Source organism: Varroa destructor, unplaced genomic scaffold (genome assembly GCF_002443255.2).
Source record: "Varroa destructor unplaced genomic scaffold, Vdes_3.0 BEIS01000003.1, whole genome shotgun sequence".
Taxonomy (NCBI): Eukaryota; Metazoa; Arthropoda; class Arachnida; order Mesostigmata; family Varroidae; genus Varroa; species Varroa destructor.
The window spans coordinates 38,956,983-38,979,403 of NW_019211456.1; the positions used below are offsets into that span (position 1 = coordinate 38,956,983).

The window sequence follows — 22,421 nt, forward strand, 5'->3', positions numbered from 1 at the left end:
CCGAATATATGAATGCGTCTTTGGGAACCATCAATAATTGTTAACGTCGTAAACTACCCTTGTAGATTTAAATAGCGAGCTTGAGACTTTGTAAATCTAACCTAATAATATATATAGTGAAATAACGATAAAAAAAAATAGATTATCGTATGACGCTTTATCTGTGAAGCACATCGATTGCGCAGTAAATGTGCCATTCAGTAACGATGCCCCCGCTAGAGCTTATTATCGATTATCAGCAGACACACAGCGCCAATTCAGAAAATATCATACAATTCATATCTGGTATTTTTACTCATAACAATACGACGATTGCTGTTAACAAGCGTTTATTAGTGTAGTAGAATGCATTATCTTCACATTATAATAATATATTAACTAAAACGAGGCCTGCCATCGCGTTACATAACACAACTTTATGCGCCAGTGATTTATTTTGAGTTGACAGAATACAAATGATCCTTAGCAGCTTGGCCTGCACCATTTTCATACAATGCAGGTTTTATTCACTGTGAGTCTATTGATGCTTGTCCTTGGCTTCGACATCGCTAGAAGAAAAATGCATCACTTTGGGAATGTAGCATTGGTGGTCCGCGTTCTCCGTGGAGGTTCCCGCCTCCGTACTCATTGCCCACGGTGTCCATTAACATATTGATAATCTTGTTGAGATATCGATCAATGATCACTGAGAGAAACATTTTTATCATAGCTTTTACGCTTCCGCCATTTCTAATCTGTGCTGAAATATAAACAAGAATTGAATGTAGTGCGAACAAAAAATCATAGAGTATGCGACATTTTTTACAGACTTCTAAATAACTAACAGGGAGACGCCTAATTATTCCGCAGCAGACGCTAAACACGAATTTTAAATGATTTAAAATAGCTTTTTATAGAATTAGTTGCTAAAAAACAACGTTCACAACAACCGTAAACGATTTCTAAGAAGATATTGCATTGCATCTAATCATAACTAACCGCATAAGTGTTTCATCAAATCCGTTCGAAACAAGGTGCTGATATAGACTCTCACAAAACGTATGAGACACGATAAAAGCGGACACAACCACATACTTAATTTGTACTCCGTCTAATATTAAGAGGACGTTCATCAAGACTCTGATATTGACAACAGATTACTTTCATATTTACACATATTTCGAGTTTTTACTATTAAGGGAAATGATATTACAAGGATCATGTGGAATATTGCAGATTCATAAACCAAAATGCGGCCATCATAGAAGTTTTTCTTTGAATGTTATAATGATCCAAATAAGGTCTTAGATTGACTTTACACACAGGCTGTGGCCTAGTCTCCTTTCCAAAGAGTTTGTTTGCGTCATTGGGCGACACAGGAGAGTATCTCGTAGAGTATATAACAAAAAAAAAAACTTTTTATAAAAGGTAGAACCTTAGACTAGATCTACAAGCTGAGCTTCGTCGAAGTTATGAATAGTTGAATTACTTAACCTACAATCTACTTCTAAAAAACATCATAGAATGATCATGAGGACAAATGAGTAGGATCTATTTTTTAGGTATAATGCATTTAGCTAAAGGATTCACTCTGCTTTCTTGCCAGACAGTTTCTTTTTGCAAAAAATTATGTAAATCCAGGTCCAGTAAGAAAAAGTTAGCCTACAAAAATTTGAAAATAAAGTGCTGCTGAATCTGTACTTCATACACTTACGGGACATTAACACATGTCTTTGTCGCATATTACTGTTGCCATCGGCTCGTTGAGCAGGTTTCCCAGCAGATTTTAATGGTTCTTCATGTATAGGGGCCTCAGTGGGCCCTTCAAAAAAGGAGGCGTCGCATGTGGGCATTAGTAGCATATATGCTGTCAGCATAGCTAGCAAAGTCCTTAAAAAATGTCTCATTATTTCAAATTAGATATGAGTGGAGAATGATCCCTGGTAGCGTCAACCTATCGATCTGTGTAACTTAGTCATGCAACGTCTCACAGAAAAAAAGCGTCACGTGAGCGGCCGTAAGCACCAACGAAGACGGTCCTAAAGATGAGGGTCTCCGAAGTCTTCTTTAATCTGTTTAGCACTAGTGTTTCAAAATGTCGTCGTTTTGTCTTGGCAGCATTAAGTTGTACTACAATTTTTCTATTTAATTTCAGTGTTCTTCGATTGCTAACGTGCATCAACGAACGTCAAAATTCTTGTGACAAGAGGACTCTGCAGACATCTCTTCGGATGCTAACTATCCACAAGGGAGATGTGTGACAATAGAGTAAACTTTATGGTTGAGGGGACAGTCGTGATGTTTCCATCTCACCACCGTACCTCGATAGTATAAATCAGCGAATCGTTGACGCAAGTATCCTCTTGTGTGCGTGTCAAAATAAATAAGTGAACGGTACCAGTCAGCGGACAGATCACTTAGGAGAAGAATTTTCTTGCTGCAATCATAAAGCAGACTGTTCGTCGGTTCACGACAATGAATCGAAGCTACTACCTGCCACCTCGACGGCCGCATATTCTTGTTGCGATATATGTACGGTCTAGGACGAGCAAAAGACGTGCATCCTAGGATAGGTACAAGTTTTGATGACACCTGATTGACGAAGAGGTGACTACGCAGCGAAGGTTACTAGGAACACTCACAACAAGAATGTAACTCTAGGCTCTAAGGCTACCCGTCTAAACGAGTGGCGCATCCACCACGGGATGAGCATTCAAAACAGGTCAATGCATGTATTTATACAATAAATAGACCTAACACAAAGGTCAAAATAACTGTAAATCTATTGAAATATCTTCAAGAAAGAAAAATGTTATTCAAAAATCCGTGCATTCAGCGACCCTTTATAAAGTTCGAAAGGATAGTATGATAATTCCCGTGCCTTTACAGGATAAGGTATGCTCTTGCAGTACTCGATAAATACCTATAATGCAACATTCGCACTCTATACTTAATAGGAACAGCTCTTTTCAGTTAAATGTTAGAAACAAGCCCGTTACGGGATAAACGTAAATACTGCCGCCTCCATCCCATAATCAGAAACACACCATTTCCGACTATTTTTCTTTTATACAAGTATAGTCCTTGAAACATACCGTTGGATATGCCTTTTTTTTTATTTTTACATTACATTACAGTGACGCTCGTGATGTACGTGTTGTTTCGCAGCTTATCTCAATAAGAAAAATTCAGTAGCTTCAAATCGCATACAAAACGGCTGTTTATCTTACTCGGCAGTTCATTAAACGATTAATATAGCGACAGTGATAGCCGGCACGGTCCCATTAGAACGACACATTACGCAGGTCAAAATCGTCGTAAGAAGTCGTTTTAACATCTCATGCTACCGAGAACTATTCACAATTTACTGAAAGAAGCGGTCCTATCATTCCTGCACGAAACTCATATCATACAGTCATACTCGGCCGATAAAATAATTGTCTGTGGGAAATGCGAAAATCTTCATAACCCATTTGCTTTTCACTAGCCCATTAGACGGCATAGAAAGACACGTTCTTATAATATATTAAACTACGAAATAACGGTTCTTGTAAAAAAAGCCGATGTACACCATTTTAAAATTTAGTTCCATAATAGAATGGCATTCTCCGCCGGCGTTTGCAAATGGTTACTCGTACACTTCAGCTACTTGTTTGTAACGAAGCACTAAATCATATTATTTCTGGCTGGCTGGTTTATATATTGTAATGAATAAATCCGAATTTACCAATATTATCCTAACGCTGGATATCGGATACAATCGATGGGACTTTCAATAATTTTGTTGTGTGATTTGGAATTGACTTCCAGTAATCCTTCTGTGTCGGTAAACCTTTGGAATCATCCTTTATCATATCATTTTGTAGGTCAGGAAGGTTTTTACGCGGTCCATCTAGGTTCTCTTTAACACACTTCTCAAATGGGTGGATAACCACAGCAACAACTTGATTTACGTTTCCTTTCTTGTGACTAGGAAAAAAAAATAAACCTCGACTTATATTCTACCGGGTCTGAGAGCTCTGGTTCAACATATTTGCCCATGCTTTGAAAAAGCTTGCAAAAAGGTTTTATAAAGGCGTGACCTTCACACAACCTTGAAAAAAATTTAACTTTTTCAAGGTTGTGTGAAGGTCACGTCAGTCTGCTGTACAGCTGACAGGTAGAAAAGGAGGTGTTTATGAAACATTTTTACAGGTTCTATGTCTGTAACGTCATATAGAAGGATATACGGTCCAATGATCGTTTTATTTGATTTTGAATAATCGATAGGAGAGTTGATGGCCAAAAGTGCAGTAGTAGCAGCAAAGTTCAGTTAAAGAATGCGCCAGAGTGTTAAAGGACCTCATAGTTTACGGCAGTTAGAACTTGCCGAATTAAAAGAAATATCGAATGGATGGAAATGAAATAAACAGAGTATTGGAAGAGATTACGCTCTACTAGAGTTATTCATTTACATCAATTACAGCGCAATGTCTACTGTAGTAATAGTTTTTAGGCCTTTATCTCTCAGCGGCCTGGTCTCGTCCGGCTTACAAAACGTCGTAATATTTTCGAGCGCAGTTTAGCAAATATGGGTAGTATGTATATATTATCATAAAATTAATTATTCTATTGGTATATTCAGTAGAACCAATAAAAGGTTTCTAGATATTTAACCATGACCCCATAGGTTCTGACGGAACACGCAGTGCGGACCACACTCTTGTTGCTATGACTATTTTTTTTTCTTTACAATTGTGTTAATTGTTATTGTATTAGATGGTGGCTACAGAGGGTCAACTTTGATCTACTTATCGTGTATACTTAATTTTGTAATAAGCCTGATATTTCGTTTAATCGTAACGCGTATCAGGATTATTCGCTAAGACCTCATATTTAAACTACTAATTGAAATCACGCTTATAACGGTGTATGAAGTTCACATACAAAAAAAACATCTGGAGTAGGCATACTAACCAATCTATCCTTAATGGAGGATAACAGCGTTGACTAAGCAATACATCGCAGATAAAAAGCTAGCCAACTACTTGGCAAAAGAGTATATGGAGACTTAAACAAGCGAAAAGAAAATAGATGCTTATATTAATCTCTTGGCATTCTTCGTTAGTGATTAACAGTTCGACCACTTAACATACTATGTTATCGCACGAAATCTAGAATGCGATTTATTTAGTTTATACCACCACTTGCATCATCTATATTGCCTTAACCTAGGTAGCATACGTCTTCCTGTTTATGGCACACTTGTGCTGCACTCAATTGATTGGCAGTAAGCTATTTCTCTCATAGTATGCTTAAAACATTCATATAGGTAGATGATGGTTTCTAGGACTGCCGTCTTAAAACTGCGGCGATCTGCCATTTACAAATGTTTACCATCATCTTATTGCTATATACGCTGCGTGATCATCTCTGAGCTACACTAAGAAGATAACGCAAACCGGAATGTCACCGGTACGGACCATCTAAGGGTAAAAGACTTCTGCTCATTCTTTCCCGCCTTTGATTGCGCCATGAACAAAGCATACACGACGCGAGTTCAAGCCGGTTCTAGGTTTCACCCACAGAAAAGGACCCGTTCTATTTAGAAAGTTTCGAACATCGTTACACCCACAAATGTTCAGTTAAAAAAAAACAATAAGATGGGATACTTTTTAAAATCTGAGCCTCTTCCAAATAGAAATCACAGTACAAGTGCTGTTTCATGCTTTGCCATAGTTGTTCGAAGTTATCACGGTCTGTCAGCCTGAGAGAAAAATTGTTAAACACGTAGAGATGGCAACTGACAAACCGAAAAAGTGTGATTCTGCCACAAAAATGTCAACCGATTAATCAATCGAAGTATTCACCCATTTGCTTAGATCATTCTATCAGACTTACGTAAGTTACCGCCGCATTGATTTAGGTCTATGTAAGCGCACGATTGATTATATTTATGGTGTGAATAACATCGGCCACATTCATCCCACTGATTGTCATTTTAACCAGAAACTATTAGCAGAGCCGGTGATTACGTCGAAGGAGTTGGTATCGTTTTCTGCATTATGTTGTTGTTTCTTGAAACTATTCAGTATGCTGTTACAGGTTAGCAGGATAAACTAGTTCGTAGAGGCGTCTGTTACGATCTATTTCGCGCCGACCACATTCTATCGATGCGTTCCCTTTCTCTCCTTCTCTCTCTCTTTCTTACGTTATTCCGTGAGACCAGAGCACAATCACGACTCTGCTGGAATCACATGTGTCAAGGTCAGTCGTTTATCAGTCATCTGATTTAGTGGCGCAGTATTGTTTTCACTGTTGTGTCAATACAAAATTCCGCAGTTTTTTTTCGAGCGGTTTTATGACGAGATTCTGGTCCCGCCCTGGGTTCAGTTGCCGACATAATCAGCATGCGAGTGAATATCCTATTCTCTCTCATTATATATTCGATGAAGCCGCATTAACTAGATCGGTAGATGCCTTTGCGGTGCCATTTAACTACTACCTAGTAGCTGTTCTGATGAAGAGTAGGGACTATTTGAGTTGCGGTTCTTGTGTTGATACTTGCTGCTGCTCTCAGCGGAATATTTTCGGTTTAGAGCAAGAAAACAGCGCTCGATAAGCGTTTCGTCTAGCAGCTCGTATCGGCTGTACGTTTGTCGGTGTGCATGACGGCTGAAATCGGCTGCCTCTGTCGACAGGTTACGAGAGTCGTACGTGTCTACGTTCTGTTCTCGCTATCAGCGCGTTTTTGTGTCCTGTGATTGCGGTGACGATGATGCAAACTGCAGCTGGCGCCGTTAACGTTTACGGCGTTAACATTTACACCGCTGACGCTACAGACATCGAGTAAGAGCTATCCGCCCTCTTACCTTTGAGCGCGGGCAATGCTAGAAGGCCGGCCCCGGTGGGCACTGGTATCATGAATAGACCGAATGCGCAGCGGATTACTATGACAAATACACGTAGTCAGTACTGCCATTGTTACTGTCCCTGACGTTATAGATTTCGCTGCCGATGCGGTTGTTGTAATCAGCTAAAGAGAAACAGCGGCCACTATTCGGACAGACGCGCAAACGCGAGGTGTGAACCGTATACCGTCACTCACTGAAAAAAGTTAGTTATTCGGTGCTAATTGACCACAAACCACAGCCAATGCGAGTACTTGTTCTAGCAGCCTCCGGTACGGTGGTGATACATACCTATTATAAACGGTTTATCGTGTGGTAAACAAATACTATGCGGCAATTATATTCGAACAATGGCGAGAGCCTGGGTGATTCTTATTTTGCAGGCATAAATGCTTTATCAAAACAGAGCTTGCTTTATTTGTCAGCCAAAAGTGAGCCAGGAATTGACATGTTGTTTAGGCGTACTACAATACAGCGCACGACTGCGTTGATGTACGCCATAATATATTGAAGGGCGTACATTGCCTTAGCTGATAAAGGCTATTTAACCGTTACGGTAAATTCCCGATTAGTTAAGCCTGTTGCGATTGGCTACATTTAGTTCACCCAACCACATACTGGTCGCTAGCGCTGTTGTCGTCTTTGAGTATCGACGTCAAATGGTACAGAAAGCAGCATCGTGGAGAGGAAACGGGACCGCGAATTATCGTAGAGCGCGTCACGCCGTTATAGGATTGTTTGTAGTTGTTATTGCTGCAGTAATTGCTTGGTACTAGTAATGGTGACTGGCCACGAACATCTGAACAGTATTTTATGAACTCTAGTGAAACTACTCGAATTTCGATTCAAGACGAAAGTTCAATGGACAGATTCCGGGAGGCAAAGAGCGAAACGTACAACCGTATCAAACATTGTAGCGCAAGAAAAGGTGTTGCAAGTGCAGAAGTGGTCCAAAAAAACCGCAAAGAAAACATGGAATTTCCCAATACCATTGAAGGATTCGGCTATAGGTTTAACGATCGGGGGCAGCTGAGGAACATCCAAACAGGCAAGCCATTCGAATTTGCCGTGACAAACGACCACCAGATCAATCAAATGCGCTACGAAGCTCTCGGTGAGTAAAGGTATATTGTTTAGCAAATCTGTAATGACTTGAATATTTGTTAAGTGACAATAGTTAATTCATTGTTCTTCAGTAGATTTTCTATACAAATATTTATTATAACGAAGCAAACTAATTTTAAGTTTATTGTGTGCAAACGGTCGCGATATATGCAAAAATACACGTGAATCAGCACGTGCGATGCCCCATATATAAATTGTACTTACTAACAGTTTAAGTACGATCAAATCTCAGGAGCAGAACACAAAGATAAAGATGGTTTTGCGAAATCCGTTAGAGGAGCGGATTCCATATCATAAAAAGGTCAGAAGTGTTTTTAACTGATATTGCAGATATTACTCACACAACTGGCTAAGTTACTTCAAAGCAATTATCGCTCACTGGCCGAAGGACGGATCCCTAGGCATAGAGGCAAATGTTCTTCCATGTTTTATTCATCATTTAAATTCTCTTTCAGTATGTGATTATTTGTCATGATATTTGAACATTTATTTCATGTCATGCTATTTGGAAATTGTTCCGTTATACTACTTATTTTTTACTAATCGAAGTAACCGCTCATTTGCCAAGTCTAACTTACGAATTATGTAGTACGACCTAGAACAGCCAGTCGGCGTTGTAACGAACTTGACTCTTCTTAGTTAAATTCCCTAATATAATATGCGACACCTAAAACACTCAGCATAATATACACAACCCTAAACTGACCGAACTGACTGAGTATATTGTTTCTTCAACCAATCGAAAGGTAAGTTAACATCAAGAAGTCCGATCGCAACGATTTATCAAAAGTACTCCACGCGCCGTTGTGTAGTAAAACTTTTCATTGATTCAGATCCTAAACATATGTGCCGGCTTGAACATACGTTCATTCAGATTTGAGCGTTTTTTTTGAAATTCTTGTTTTATGAAACGAAACTTAATTTTATATATAGTTCGAAAGCAATTTAACGCTTTAAAAAAGCTTTTTTTTTGTCTTGGCAATGGTAAATTACTTTTGTGTTTGTATTAAATTAACAATACAAATAAACAATATTAATACCAATATTAATTTCGTGTGCAAGAGTTGTGATCTCTCACAATTGGCAGAAGCAAAGTGGGATATCTGTTGCGCACTTTGACGACTGGTCTGGTTATGTTACGACCGCTAAACACGTCTCTTCAAATTACCTTCGTTATCGAAGTCAATATATAACTATATAGCAAAGGGATACATTTGCACTTTTAACATAACATACTAATAGCTCGACAATTGCAACTGCTGATTGCGTACCTCACATATGTCATTCGATAAAAGGATTAAAGTTTACAAAGAATATTGATTATTTCTTTTCGATAGATGTACCACTTTCGATAAGTGTACAACCTGACCTATAGTACCATTACGCGAAGGCTCTATTCCTGTGTCACAACTGCATTCGTGTAGTTCGTCCATCTCTCGGGGTACTCTGAGAAATTGTTCGTAGAACAAGTAGGTTGCTTCTTTCAATGTAATAAAACGAAAGAGTATGGCCGAGTTCATCATTTGCCATATAGAAAAGGTGATAACGAGATAGAAAAAATGAACGTGGCCGTACTTTGCATCGCCGATGTCTGCGATCTAGGTGCTTAACTCCACTGTGTTTGTATCCTTAGTCTTTTTGCTATCGTTTATAATATTGCTATTTACTGAATGGTTTACTGATCGATCTTTTCTAATCAAAGCACCATTTGCATAGCGACTGTTGTGCCACCAGAGAAATCGTCCTAAACAAGTAGAACAGCCCGCCCACGTTGCTTTTACTTATGAGTCGACTCCGGTTACCGGACTATTGGTCCGTCCACGGTCACGTTCATCTATAATTATACTCAATACGTGACATCCTACAATAACATTACATATAATTAGTGCAATCATTATACTATTGATAAATATGGATTATTATTCATGTTCAAGATCACTACGAATGTTTAAAATCGTTTTGACGTTTGAAATGCCCAGCAAACGTTTCCACAAATAACGTTCTACGACGACATACATGGAACTCTTTTCGAAAGTAGACAAATCTTGTCAAACGTATCAATACTCATAGAAACGATTTTTTCTCATACAAGTTCTTCTGACCGAACACTCTGCCGGTTAATTAAGTATATAAAGATTATGTAACTTTTATTCGAACACAGGCATGATTAGTGCGCATGTGCTTATATTTAAATACCCTGTCATTGTATAGTATGTCTATCGCACACCTAGATGTATATTCCGCCAGAATAGCTAATATAGTTGTCTTATAAAGACTTCTAGATCTACTAAATAGCTTTGTTATTTCTCTAGTGTTTTCGTTCTTTTCGTCATCGTATGATCAACAGGGAGTGTAGTTGATGAGTACGTTTACGGCTTGCTGATAAAAGAAGGCCTTGAACGCGTGGAGGTTCCAGTTGACGGCAAGCCCAGTGGCGAAGGACACACAACCTTTATTTTCCAATCGCGAGACGCGTTAACAAACCCCAACAAATTGCTCTTGGTCATTCACGGCTCAGGAATGGTTCGAGCCGGACAGTGGGCCAGAAGGCTAATCATTAACGACAGCATTGAAAAAGGCAAGTAGACGCGAACCTTGTAAGTTGGATAAAAGACTATCGATATGTTTCTTGACTTCTTATTTGTTGAGTTTACGTTAGCTTGCTTCTAGTTGCCATTTCAGAGAAAATGACCGTATTCGATACTGTCTAGATACTGAGTAAATTTTCGACACAGCAATATGGGCTCGCAGTCGTAAACATTGTCATTTTGACCGTTTGAGACAATGCACACAGGCTGCAAATAGACATTACCGATACTAAAAAGAAAAACTTGAATACGACTAAAATTCATACACTTACAGAATGCGTAGAGAACGTCGATAGTTGATTTTGCAAATAGCCTTAAGATGATTTTTGAGCCCAGATTTTTTTATATTGTACATATTGCAGGCACCCAGTTAGGTTATATACGGCGTGCCATGGCTCTTGGCTATGGGGTTATTGTTTTAAACCCGAACGACAATAAACGAAACGGTGTTCCAGTTCGCGGAAGTGAAACTCCTGAGAAGCATGTGCTGCACATTTGGGACTGTGTCGTTACGCGGGCAGCTGCGAAACATATTGCTGTTGTGGCTCATTCATATGGTGGAGTGCTCACAATGCACTTACTCACAGAAAGGCCGGATTCGCTAAATAGGTGAGTTAGCAGTCTAGGCCAGCATATTATTTTCCTAATTAATCAGTGAATGTGCATAATTTCTTGGCAATGTACGTAACTTTGCTGAGGAGGAATCTTTTATGATTGAGACTGATTGTACTGAAATACCCATGATACTAACGAAATCTTAGACGCCTTCCCTCTTGTTACTGATATAGATTCTACATGAAATATAAGATATTAGGTATTATGGTATTGACATGAATACTGAGTAGCTTCCAAAAAAGACTAATAGGCAGTGTTAAAAATATCATCGGATAATAATCCCCTTTAAATATTCCTCTGTATATACCCTTTGGCGTCCTCTGTTCTTGCACCCTTTAACAATTTTGTCATAGAACGTAAATGACAAATTCCATTTCACACATTACTAAACATGTTTGTCACTTTAATCAAATTATCAGAAAGGATATATATTACTAAATCCATATCAAAACAGTTCTTTGTGTCAATTTTTTTTAACAGATAGCCTTAAGTGACCTTCTGTGAAGTGATTTCTGGTGACAAGCAACTTTTGATTTATATAATTGATTGTTCACTATATTTGTCTCTGAATCACATATGGTTGTTTAAAACAGCTAGAGGTTCTAGTCGTCACTCTAAACAATATGTTCAATAAAGCGGATGGTTACATCTACTTCAAGTTCCGGATTCTATTTAATCTGCTCGATCGATTGAAACAAGTTAAAAGTTTATAAAACGAGTTAAAATATTATCGATTATGTGAGGAAGCTTGGTTCCTCCTATGGAAAGTATATATTTATATGGCAAACGTATATAAAAATATTATAAAATTAACATGTGGCGTACAGATCAGTAATTTATTTAACCATGCAAAAAAATCTGCAAATTCAATAACTCAAGAATAAATTTATTTTCTTTTCGGTAAGTCTGAGCTTACAGAATGTTATACAAACAAAAAGTTATAGTCTGAGAAGAAGTGTTGACGGTTTTCAAGCCCAAATTGAAGCAAACATTTTTAATGTTTTACAACAATCTTGCTATTTTCATCGATGACCTTTTGTGGCTTCTGGCCGTAAAAATTATGGCAAGTGATTTTTGGATTTCTACATTAGAACCATTTTAATACCATTAAAGGAGCTTTGCAGATGAAACATATGACGGCCGTGATCTACAAAATCTGAGCTATACGGCGTATGTAATTTCCACCCACGTTCTCTGAATCTTTGCGAAGTAACTAAGGATGTATGTGGTCCGGTATGTCTATGATGGAGGACGACGCGGCTTCTTTTCACTACTTTTAGTCGATTTTTTTATTAGGTTGTTGTAATCTTGTTAGTTTTTGGCAGTAGAGATCTGGACCATTCGTTCTACCAGGCGGTAGCAGCTCATAATACATGATTATTTTCCAGTCTCACCAAACATATAACGTTATCCTTTATGGCGTTAGTTCGGGCCTTGCCACGGATTGGAGAGCTATACTCCACTTTAAAAATATTCATTTTTTGGACACTGTTGTAATACATGATCTTTTTATTACCCGTTGTCTACCGCTTTCAGAATGGCTCAATTTCATTCAGTTTTAGCAGGGTTTTGCAGATGGAAATGCGATCGAGTAAACTCTTCTGCATCAATTTGTACTATACCCAAACACCGAGCTTCTTTTTGTAGCCATCCTTTTTTCGAATGGTTTAGAACTGTTTGCCAGTGAAAAATTGTAAAATATGGAAATTTCTAACTCACGTTTGCTATCTAACTCCGTCTTCAAAGTGTTCCATCATGAGTTCGAATAATGGCATTCCTACAGTTGGAACACATCTCTTACTGCCAAATCGCGTCCTTCAAAGGACATCGCGGCCGACGCGACTCATTTAAGATATGTGATTTACAGCCACCTAGTTAGAAATATCGTCAAAGTTTTTTCGACCATTAAATATGTACATATACACCCAACATTTAACGAATCAGGAAACGATCATAGGGCGACGATCAAATTGACAACGTGGTATTGTTTAGGTATCGACACAGCTTATTAGGGGCAATGGTAACGTTTGTACCTAAACTTAGGGACACATGGGTAGTCTAGATCCTAAACCGGCACTAATCGAACTTTCTTTCATACTGCCACCCGTTTAAGCAACGCTTAGCGGCAGTACCGGCCATAAAACCACAAACATCTAACTAGGATATCGCAGATTAATATCTAATATACGCAAAAATTGCATTTAGTGGTGTAATATGCTAAACAGTTTTGTTTTTTAATGCTCAAGTTGTATATTATGTGACCGCGTTCGTTTACTAGCGAAACCGTGCAGAGACTCATTTAACCACTATGTTTGCTTTCATTCTTTTCTTCTCGTACGTATTCTTTTTTTATATTGGATTTATCCAGGACAATTGCCGTCGCCTTGACGGACTCGGTGCATTTTCCGCTTCCACCTTCGCTACTCGAGGACGTACGTCATTTCGCCAAAAACTGGCAACGTAATTCGAAGCCTTTAGATACTCCGCTTCAGCACTCACCGCAAGACGTTGCCGCTGTATCAGCTGGAACAGAGGAACATTCGCTCACATCATGGATGGCGTTCGCGTCTGTATTTGATTTTCTTGAAGAAATGTACATGAAAACGATCGCAATTGAGAGCACTTAGATTAGTCATCTTTTACGAGCCAAGCGAATAACTATATGATGGATATTTTTTGATAAATATAAATGTACGTGAATGTCGCGAATTGAGCGCCTTGCTTGAACTATTAAGAAGTAATGGCAAAATTAGCCATGAAACGCCCAATTAGCTTTTTTCTGTTTCTGTGCGGATGATCTCGTCAAAACGACAATTCACAGAAAAATCCTTGGCTTAAAAAAATGATTACGCCAAGATATTTAATAAAGAGCAATCATGTGAATGTGAACAGGAGCTAAGCAAAAGCTTTTCAAGTTATCTTAAATGATACGAGTCCCAGTTGGTTGTTTTTTGCCGAATATTATAAGTTAAAAATATTGTATAAGCAAATAGTCAGTTGAAAAGAATGTGCGTGCGCAGTAATTAAAGCACAGCTATTCGAAGAAGCCATCAGTCGTTGTCGTGTTAGAGCCCTGAAGAGTTAGTAAGTACGCTGGAACGTAAAAGCCGAACTTTATAACATTATCTTTTAAAAGTCTTTCAAATATTTTAAAGTCGTTTTAAAAACGACTACAGATGGTGTCGAGCTTGCGGCGGCCCATTTGTAGGTTAATTCAGCTTTGCAACATTAGTTTTAATAATAATAATACTGCCCTTCCTACTTACGTAGGAGTGCATTCGGCTAACTGGTGATGAATCGACTCATTAAAATCGTGACTACTATGACATATGTCGCATTCTTTGATTTTCCTTATCGAAAAAAACGATGTATATGATTGTTGGAAAATTGGAGTCTTCAAGATCTCCGTTCACCTGTCAGTTGAACAAAAATAACGTGCATTACAGTATTGTATATGAAAGACACACGTTCGTACTCTTCTGCGCACTACAGGTTATGTCTCAAGTCTCGTGTGTGAGCTTTCAGCGATAATATTTACCAAGAGCCAGGAGCTCAGTTTTGCTTTGGGCTAACCCTTTCATGGCCTGAATGTATTTCAAATGAAAGGTATCTACCTAAGTAACTTGGGGGAAGAGATGATTTGTATATTGTCTTGCGCTTTCAACTATTTAACTTGTGATCGAGCAAATATAACATAGGGTATATTCTAGCATTATGGCATTTTACTACAATACAATTTTGATAGAGTACATCCATTTAATAACGCAGTTTGTCCGTCATTGACCCATCGGGCAAGTGTCACGGAGAACTGCAAAATTGTATCTGGCCCTCGATCAAAAAAATTAAAAAGATTAACTAATAAATTACTTGTGATAGAATCGTAAGAATCACTGGAAATATTTTTCTCGCCAAATTAATTTGTAGTCGAATACGTTTAAAGGAGAGCTTCTTATATGACTATGAAACAACGCGAAAGATTTATTTTCGTCAGCATAGGATTTTTACTCTTTACTATTGAGTCTAGATAATGCCTTTTACATTTTCGTTTGTTAATCCACGAAATTGAGTTCACAAGACGAAATCAAAACACTCTTTGCATTGTGAGTGAAACAGTGCTTACATCATATTCCACTGTGTGATGTTGTTTGAGAATAACCGTTCTCGAGAATCATTACAAATGAAGCAAAATGGCATACTCTGTGCGGAAAATTCATTCTTAGAACATTCTATAGTTTGATCTTATGTTATAATATTCGTTGCATTTATTGAACTGAAGTATCATTACAGTTATCATTTACAGTGTAAACAACGGACTTCACAGATTTCTACCTCAGTCGGAGGTAGTCAACTTCAATGTGATTTTCTCTCTCAGCTTTCAATAAAATAAATGTTTAATTTTTGAAATAGCACATTGAGGAATCAGTTGGGGTCCAGTCTATATATACATATTTTAATAACTAAATCAAAAGATGCCTTCCAGCCTTCGAGTCCTAAATCAACTTTTTCAAGCCTGCTGACCCTTTATAGAACAACTGAACAAAGTAATCAAATATACGTTCGCATATCGCAAATGTATTAGTGAATGGAGATAACTTTATTTAGACATTTTATATAATTGTAAAAAAGTATCTTCTTTAATAAAAATAATTCTAGTTTATCAAAGACCAACAATGGTAAGTGAAAATTTTGTTCCATTTAAAAACTGAGTAAGGAAATAATCACTTATAATAAACAAAATCATCGGTTTAATGGTGGATTTTTTGGAAATAACAAACATTAATATATCCTAAGAGGAATTAAAACAAAGTAAGATTTGTTGTTAGATTTGGTAGATTTATTGTTAGATTTGGATTAACAATATGTTTAGAAATCCGAGCATATCAAAATTATCGTAGAAAAACGTCGTCTATAATCATGCTGTTGATAAGTCATTCACTGTAACATTGTCAATGAAACCAACTTAACTGCCTGACCGGAAGAGTTGGGTGGGTAACAGTCGAGCTTAAAACTCCCGGGTTTCTTTGCTCATTGATCTTGTAGTTTTCGTTATCAGTTCCTCGCATATATACGTTTGCGTAAATATCATTATATTCCTGGACCGCAAATTAAGTACATTATTACTACCGTGTTATCACACAAAACAGCTGTACTTATATTAAAGTAAGAACCCAGAAAAAATACTCATAACAAAGAAATCTAACGATTTTTTTATTCAAGTACTTTCATGAACATAAATTTTTTCGACCTATCAGGTTAGACAGCAAAGCTATGTAGAGTTGCCTATTATTAAATGCATGTTTATATTTAGCCTACGATTTTACAAATTGAATATGTATTGAATATAAAAACATATTATGAACTCAGCGTTTTTTATCTCTCGATTTTCGTTGTTGCTAACTGTGCTTCATAACGAAATTAACTCACTTAGGCCTTGCGAGACTATCGTTACGTTGAGGTTTTTACCACATGATCAATTCAAATTATGGAGGCCGCTGTTGCTGGTAGTCTGCTCGCCCGCCACCAGATTCTGTCAACAAACAGACACAGATCAGCATCAGCGTCGTCGATTTTCGGCATTTTTGAGTTGTGTGTGAGTGCGCTGCTCGCCACTTTGGAGCTGGCCAACACTGCCCTATTCTACCAGTGGTGAGGAGCTGCTTTGACGGTTGAGTCGAACTCGTGTCCTGGTGTGCAAATCACGTACGGGTAGTTCTCACTGGGAGCCGTCACCGTTTGCGGCTGTAAACGGAAGTGTGCATACGCTGTGAGGACGGCCAGTGCTAGACTGATATTGTGGCTGTTGATAATTGGGACGCGAGCACAAAAACGAAACGTGCCCAAAATCTGTCCGTGGTACGTCATTATACGTTGCACTACGGGCAAACAAACGGTCATTTTCATAAAAATCTTAATAACGCCACTGAAGATCCTTGAAGCCTGTCGCAGTGGCCGAGGACGGTTGTTTGGTTGTCGCGAAGAACAAGCTGATTTATTCATATATTCATGTAGTGATTGTGATCGTGTATTGGTCATAGGTCGGCAATTGCTAGAGCGGTCTATTGGTGCTGCCGCTACTGCTGGATTGGTTACTAGCTAGGGGTTGCCCCTACTACAGCCAGCAGTCTGGTAGTAGCGTGACTCGTTTTTTGTTGTCGCTGTGTGTGCTGTGCTGTCGACGACTACTATTCTTGCTGTTACTAGTACTGCCGGCAAGCGGGAGTGCTGCAGCCACGGCTAAGAGCTACAGGACCGTGCCGAACATCTTTGAGCTGCTGCTGCGATGGCTGCGAGCGAGGGCGGCGATGAGTCTCTTTATCCTATCGCTGTATTGATCGACGAATTACGCAATGAGGACGTACAGCTTCGGTTAAATTCGATCCGGCGTCTGTCAACGATCGCTTTAGCCCTCGGCGTCGAACGGACTCGCTCCGAGCTGATTCCGTTCCTCACCGATACGATCTATGATGAGGACGAAGTACTGTTGGCGCTAGCCGAACAGCTTGGCCAATTTAGCCCGCTAGTTGGAGGTGCCGAATACGCTCATTGTCTCCTGCCGCCACTTGAATCGCTAGCGACAGTCGAGGAAACGGTCGTACGAGACAAGGCCGTTGACTCACTGCGAGCCATCTCGCAACAGCACAGCGCCGCCGACCTCGAGAAGTACTTCGTGCCGCTGGTGAAGCGTCTGGCGACCGGTGATTGGTTCACATCACGTACGTCCGCGTGCGGGCTATTTTCCGTGTGCTACGAGCGGGTGGCCGCCAACGTCAAGCAAGATCTTCGTGATAGCTTTCGAAATTTGTGTCAGGATGATACACCAATGGTCAGACGGGCTGCCGCCGGTAAACTCGGTGAAGTTGCCAAGGTAATAGAACCGGAATTTCTTAAACAGGACATGATACCAATGTGGGCGTATCTAGCTCAGGACGATCAGGATTCAGTACGACTACTTGCCGTCGAAGCGTGCGTGTCGATAGCTCCCCTGCTTTCGCAGGAAGACGTCTCCAACCTGGTCATGTCAACATTGAAGACCGCTAGCGAAGATAAGAGCTGGAGGGTGCGCTACATGGTGGCCGAGAAGTTCACCGACCTGCAGAAAGCCGTGGGCCCTGCACTGGCACGAGAACACCTTGTTCCAGCATTCCAGAATCTCCTTAAGGACTGCGAGGCTGAGGTGCGTACGGCCGCCGCGCAGCGCATCAAGGACTTTGCGCAAAACCTTTCACCAGACATCCAAGAACAAGTCATCATGTCGTCGATTCTGCCTTGCGTCAAGGAGCTTGTTGTTGATAGTAATCAGCATGTGAAGACAGCTGTTGCCGGTGTCATCATGGGTCTGTCGCCTATCCTCGGCAAGGAAAACACCATCGAACATCTTCTGCCACTCTTTCTCACCCAGTTAAAGGATGAATGTTCTGACGTCCGCCTAAACATCATCTCAAACATTCAGTGTGTCAATAGTGTGATTGGCATCCAGCAGCTATCCACATCACTGCTCCCTGCGATCGTTGAGCTGGCTGAGGACTCAAAGTGGCGAGTCCGTCTAGCCATCATCGAGTACATGCCTCTGCTGGCAGGCCAGCTAGGGGTCGAGTTCTTCGACGAGAAGCTCAACCCGCTTTGCATGACGTGGCTGGTTGATCATGTGTTCGCCATTCGAGAAGCGGCTACTATCAATTTGATGAAGCTGGTTGAAAAGTTCGGCAAGGAGTGGGCCGCTACGACAATCGTGCCCAAAGTTGTTTCGATGTGCCGTGACCAAAATTACCTCCATCGTATGACCTGCCTATTCTGCATTAATGTCCTTGCCGAGGCGTCCGGTCCAGAGCTGACCACTTCACACCTGTTGCCGACTGTTCTGAATATGGCCACGGACGGTGTGCCTAATGTTCGATTCAATGTAGCCAAGTCTCTACACCGACTAGCGGGAGTCATCGATAAGACAATATGCCAGACACAAATCCGGCCTGTACTCGAACGGTTGGCACAGGACGCCGATATTGACGTTCGTTACTTTGCTAACGAAGCACTAACAGGCCTAAACTAAGCAACAACCGGGCGCGAAGATATCCTTCACACAAAATGTACTGTTTGCTAGATGTTACATTGGTCATTGGACGCACGCAACGGTTCGCTGTAACGGCGGTTATAGCCAGAACTCGCATGAAATGTCGTCCTCCATCGTATCTGAGCGCTTTGACATCATAATAACAAAAAAGTCCAACGCCTACGATGGCAAAGACACCAATTACATGCGACAACTGAAGTTGCTCCGGCGTTTGGAGAACGAGAGGACAAAGGCTTACGACAACTATTATTATTATTATTATTATTATCACCCTTATTATTGAAATTATTTCAACTTCCACATTTTAAAACAAATTAACTAGCGACCAACTGATCAGTGACAGCGCTAATCGACTAAAAATATAAGGTTACGACGAACAACAATAATAACACCAACAGAAAGTCGGAAGAACATGTATTGAGTATATAATCGTATTATTCCGTCGTTGTGCGATCCCCATTTTTTGCACAGAATGACCGTAATGACCAGATGGCGATGATAATGAACTAACATGAAAATATGAGAACATATAATTATTGAAACACTTGCTGAGTGTTGTAGTAGCAGTAGAAGCAGTAGTAAATATGATGTCTCTATATCAGCTGTTGATCGCTCGGTACCGTGCGAGCTAAACGACAGTAAGCAAAAAGTCCCGTATGTGTGAAAGAAAAAAATGCATACATAAAAAATAAGGAAACAATGAACTCAAACGGATACGTATCTATGATGTTCTATTCAAGCACGTGTATGGGCTCGTCCGCGCACATAATTCAGATCGATACACTCGAACGCGAGCACACAGACGTTCACACGATAACAAATAAACCTCCTATAGAGAGAGAAAAAGGCTTTCCATAAGTTATTATCACTTACCCTTGTCTCTTTGCCGCTACCACTATTATTGCGAAGACCCAACCACTGATGACTTCACAGCGGATATTTTCCAGCTGTTCGGTAATAATAGCTTGATTGACTGATTGAATATAATGCGCTGGCAATATAATGGGACGGACGGAAAGAAGTTTTCTGATACCGTGGGATGGACGATGGGACGAATGTTCAACATTTGACGAAATCAATGAAATAATAGTAATAATAATAATAAATCGTTCGCCGTCAATGGGTAACATGTCGTACCAAATAGATGATGTTGCTGTTACTGGTACAAATGCTTAGATATATACATATATATATATATATATATATATATATATATATATAGAAGGAGAGAGACCCATGTTTTGGTTAGCAGAAGGATACTATAAATAGCTTTAGTTTCATAAATGAATTCCCACGCTAACTAATGTTGATTACAATGTAATGATAACACTAATAATATTAATCCATGCCACTGCTGCCATTAGCGAAAGTTTGCTAGTGCGATATCAGCAATGCTCGGGTAAACCGATTCTATTGTATTGTTTACATCGCGTTCAAAAACTGATAAAAAAAATACGAGCGGGGAGAGCGAAAAATAAATTTTACTGATGTCTATGCTCTTCAATAATTGCAAACTTTAAAATCATCGTAATTATCACTATTTGTTATAATTAGAATTGCTTAAGGTGTCGATCATGCTTCAAGAACGGGAGAGAGAAAGTGGGGGGAGTGGGCACGGGAAGGAAGGAAAAGCTAATAAAAAAAATTACGCGCACATCGATTGGGCACTTGTTACTGCATGTCTAAACAAGTGTACATAAATAGCACTGCATCAAAAAACCGAAGAAGCACGCAGTGCAACCTACGCGCCTATATACCTGTGTCTGTGTGAGGGAGAGAGAGAAAAAGGGATTGAAGTTAATCTTTTATGTTCAGCCTATTTTGTCATGCGCGCTGTCAAGGGCTTCTCTGCCCGTGCGCATCTTCACCGGGTCGGCGGCAACGATGATAACAGCGGTGATTAGTTATGAGGGACTGGCAAAAAATTTTGTGGTAATAATGAATAAAAATGATAAGTTTAGTTATTAAATAGCATTATTTCTATTTCGTCCACTATGTTCGTGTTGTTCGTTCGATGCTTACCAAGGTAGCCTAGATTCTGCTTATAGATAGAAGCGATTAAAAGCCGGATGAAAGAAGCCGATGAAGAGATCTCTAAACGGCGCAATCTTTTGGGTTTATATGAGCACTGAATTCAAAAACTTTTCTCTTTACGTTCTAGTTAACTCAATGAACAATGGAAACGAATCCCAATTTCCCTTTAATACGGTAGTTTTTTTTGTTGCTAACAGTCTTAGGCTGCAGCTGCACTACCAGCGTTATTGTCTATGTGTAGCTTCAAAGGACAAGTTCCACGATAGAGCAAAACTTCGAGCTTTCACAGTAGACAAACTTAGTAAGTTATTGTGAGGAGTACTAGAACAAAAAAGGAAAGTAAATATATAAGCAGTGTGCGGTGTGATTCAGTTGACTGTGTTTAATTTTGATATGCTTTTTTTAATTTTTCGCATCTACTAGCCTTTGAAATTCTCTGCATTTACGACGTTTTCTTATTTTAGTTCCTATATATACACTGGAGATAAAATATATATATATATATATATAGTAGCGATTGTGTATCGTGATTATTAGTTGACATCAATATGTGGTAATATGGACAAGCAAAACAACGGACAACTGATACTAATAATAATAATAATAATAGCGGACAGTAGTTACAAACGTGATAAATGTACGACATAGTATGTCCTCTTGAGTGTATCCAAGCGAGAAACCTCCGAGGAAAGTGGTAGCAGAGGTAGAGGAACAGTCGAAAATGTTCAAGCATAGCGAACCGCTCATAAACAAATAACAATACTAATTAGTATAATATGTAAACAGAGACCCGTTCCTTAGTAGCGTCAAGACCCACAAGCGCACATCTCCCAGTCTACAAAAATGTCAAGCTGACGAAGGAAAAACGATACTTTGCACTTGGCTCCCGTAAGGACTTGCTCGTGGCTAACGGTCCACATGATCATAGAAATGGTGATCGACCAATGACGAGGTAAATGTTTGAGCGGCACTCTAGTAGGGCGAGGTATCATTGTGTGGAATATATAAACGCATGTAGAAAAGTCTTCATGTCAAGGTTTTCGACGCCGAAGCGAGAAATGCGTGAGCATAAATGATGGTTTTCAAATGGTGTCTTGAAACAAGATGAAGACAGAAATTGGG

General features: G+C 39.5%; 2 protein-coding genes and 1 long non-coding RNA gene across 4 annotated transcripts; 2 read left to right on the plus strand and 1 right to left on the minus strand.

The window, feature by feature from the left end:
* Positions 1-312: 312 nt before the first annotated feature.
* On the minus strand, positions 313-9,200 carry LOC111247007 (uncharacterized). 2 transcript variants are annotated; one of them, XR_015324774.1, is made up of 3 exons: positions 8,573-9,200; positions 1,694-1,801; positions 313-739 (listed from the first exon to the last, which is right to left on the minus strand). It is a non-coding gene; the product is annotated as an uncharacterized LOC111247007 (long non-coding RNA). The 2 variants fall into 2 exon arrangements; XR_002671918.2 differs by lacking the exon at positions 8,573-9,200 and adding an exon at positions 5,860-6,232.
* On the plus strand, positions 6,976-15,604 carry LOC111247006 (cotranscriptional regulator ARB2A homolog). Its single transcript, XM_022797515.2, has 4 exons — positions 6,976-7,983; positions 10,342-10,572; positions 10,945-11,191; positions 13,566-15,604. The coding sequence occupies exons 1-4, from the start codon at positions 7,683-7,685 to the stop codon at positions 13,822-13,824; spliced, it is 1,038 nt and encodes a 345-aa protein (XP_022653250.1). The 5' UTR covers positions 6,976-7,682; the 3' UTR covers positions 13,825-15,604.
* Positions 15,605-16,630: 1,026 nt separating this feature from the next.
* On the plus strand, positions 16,631-21,239 carry Pp2A-29B (Protein phosphatase PP2A regulatory subunit A). Its single transcript, XM_022798088.2, has one exon. The coding sequence runs from the start codon at positions 17,478-17,480 to the stop codon at positions 19,242-19,244; it is 1,767 nt and encodes a 588-aa protein (XP_022653823.1). The 5' UTR covers positions 16,631-17,477; the 3' UTR covers positions 19,245-21,239.
* Positions 21,240-22,421: the final 1,182 nt, after the last annotated feature.

Bases quoted from the DNA above. Each gene is read 5' to 3' on its own strand.
- LOC111247006 (XM_022797515.2), top strand. From the start codon at position 7,683: ATGAACTCTAGTGAAACTACTCGAATTTCGATTCAAGACGAAAGTTCA. The intron at 10,573-10,944 runs GCAAGTAGACGC...TACATATTGCAG, and splicing joins TAACGACAGCATTGAAAAAG to GCACCCAGTTAGGTTATATA. The intron at 11,192-13,565 runs GTGAGTTAGCAG...GGATTTATCCAG, and splicing joins AGGCCGGATTCGCTAAATAG to GACAATTGCCGTCGCCTTGA.
- Pp2A-29B (XM_022798088.2), top strand. From the start codon at position 17,478: ATGGCTGCGAGCGAGGGCGGCGATGAGTCTCTTTATCCTATCGCTGTA.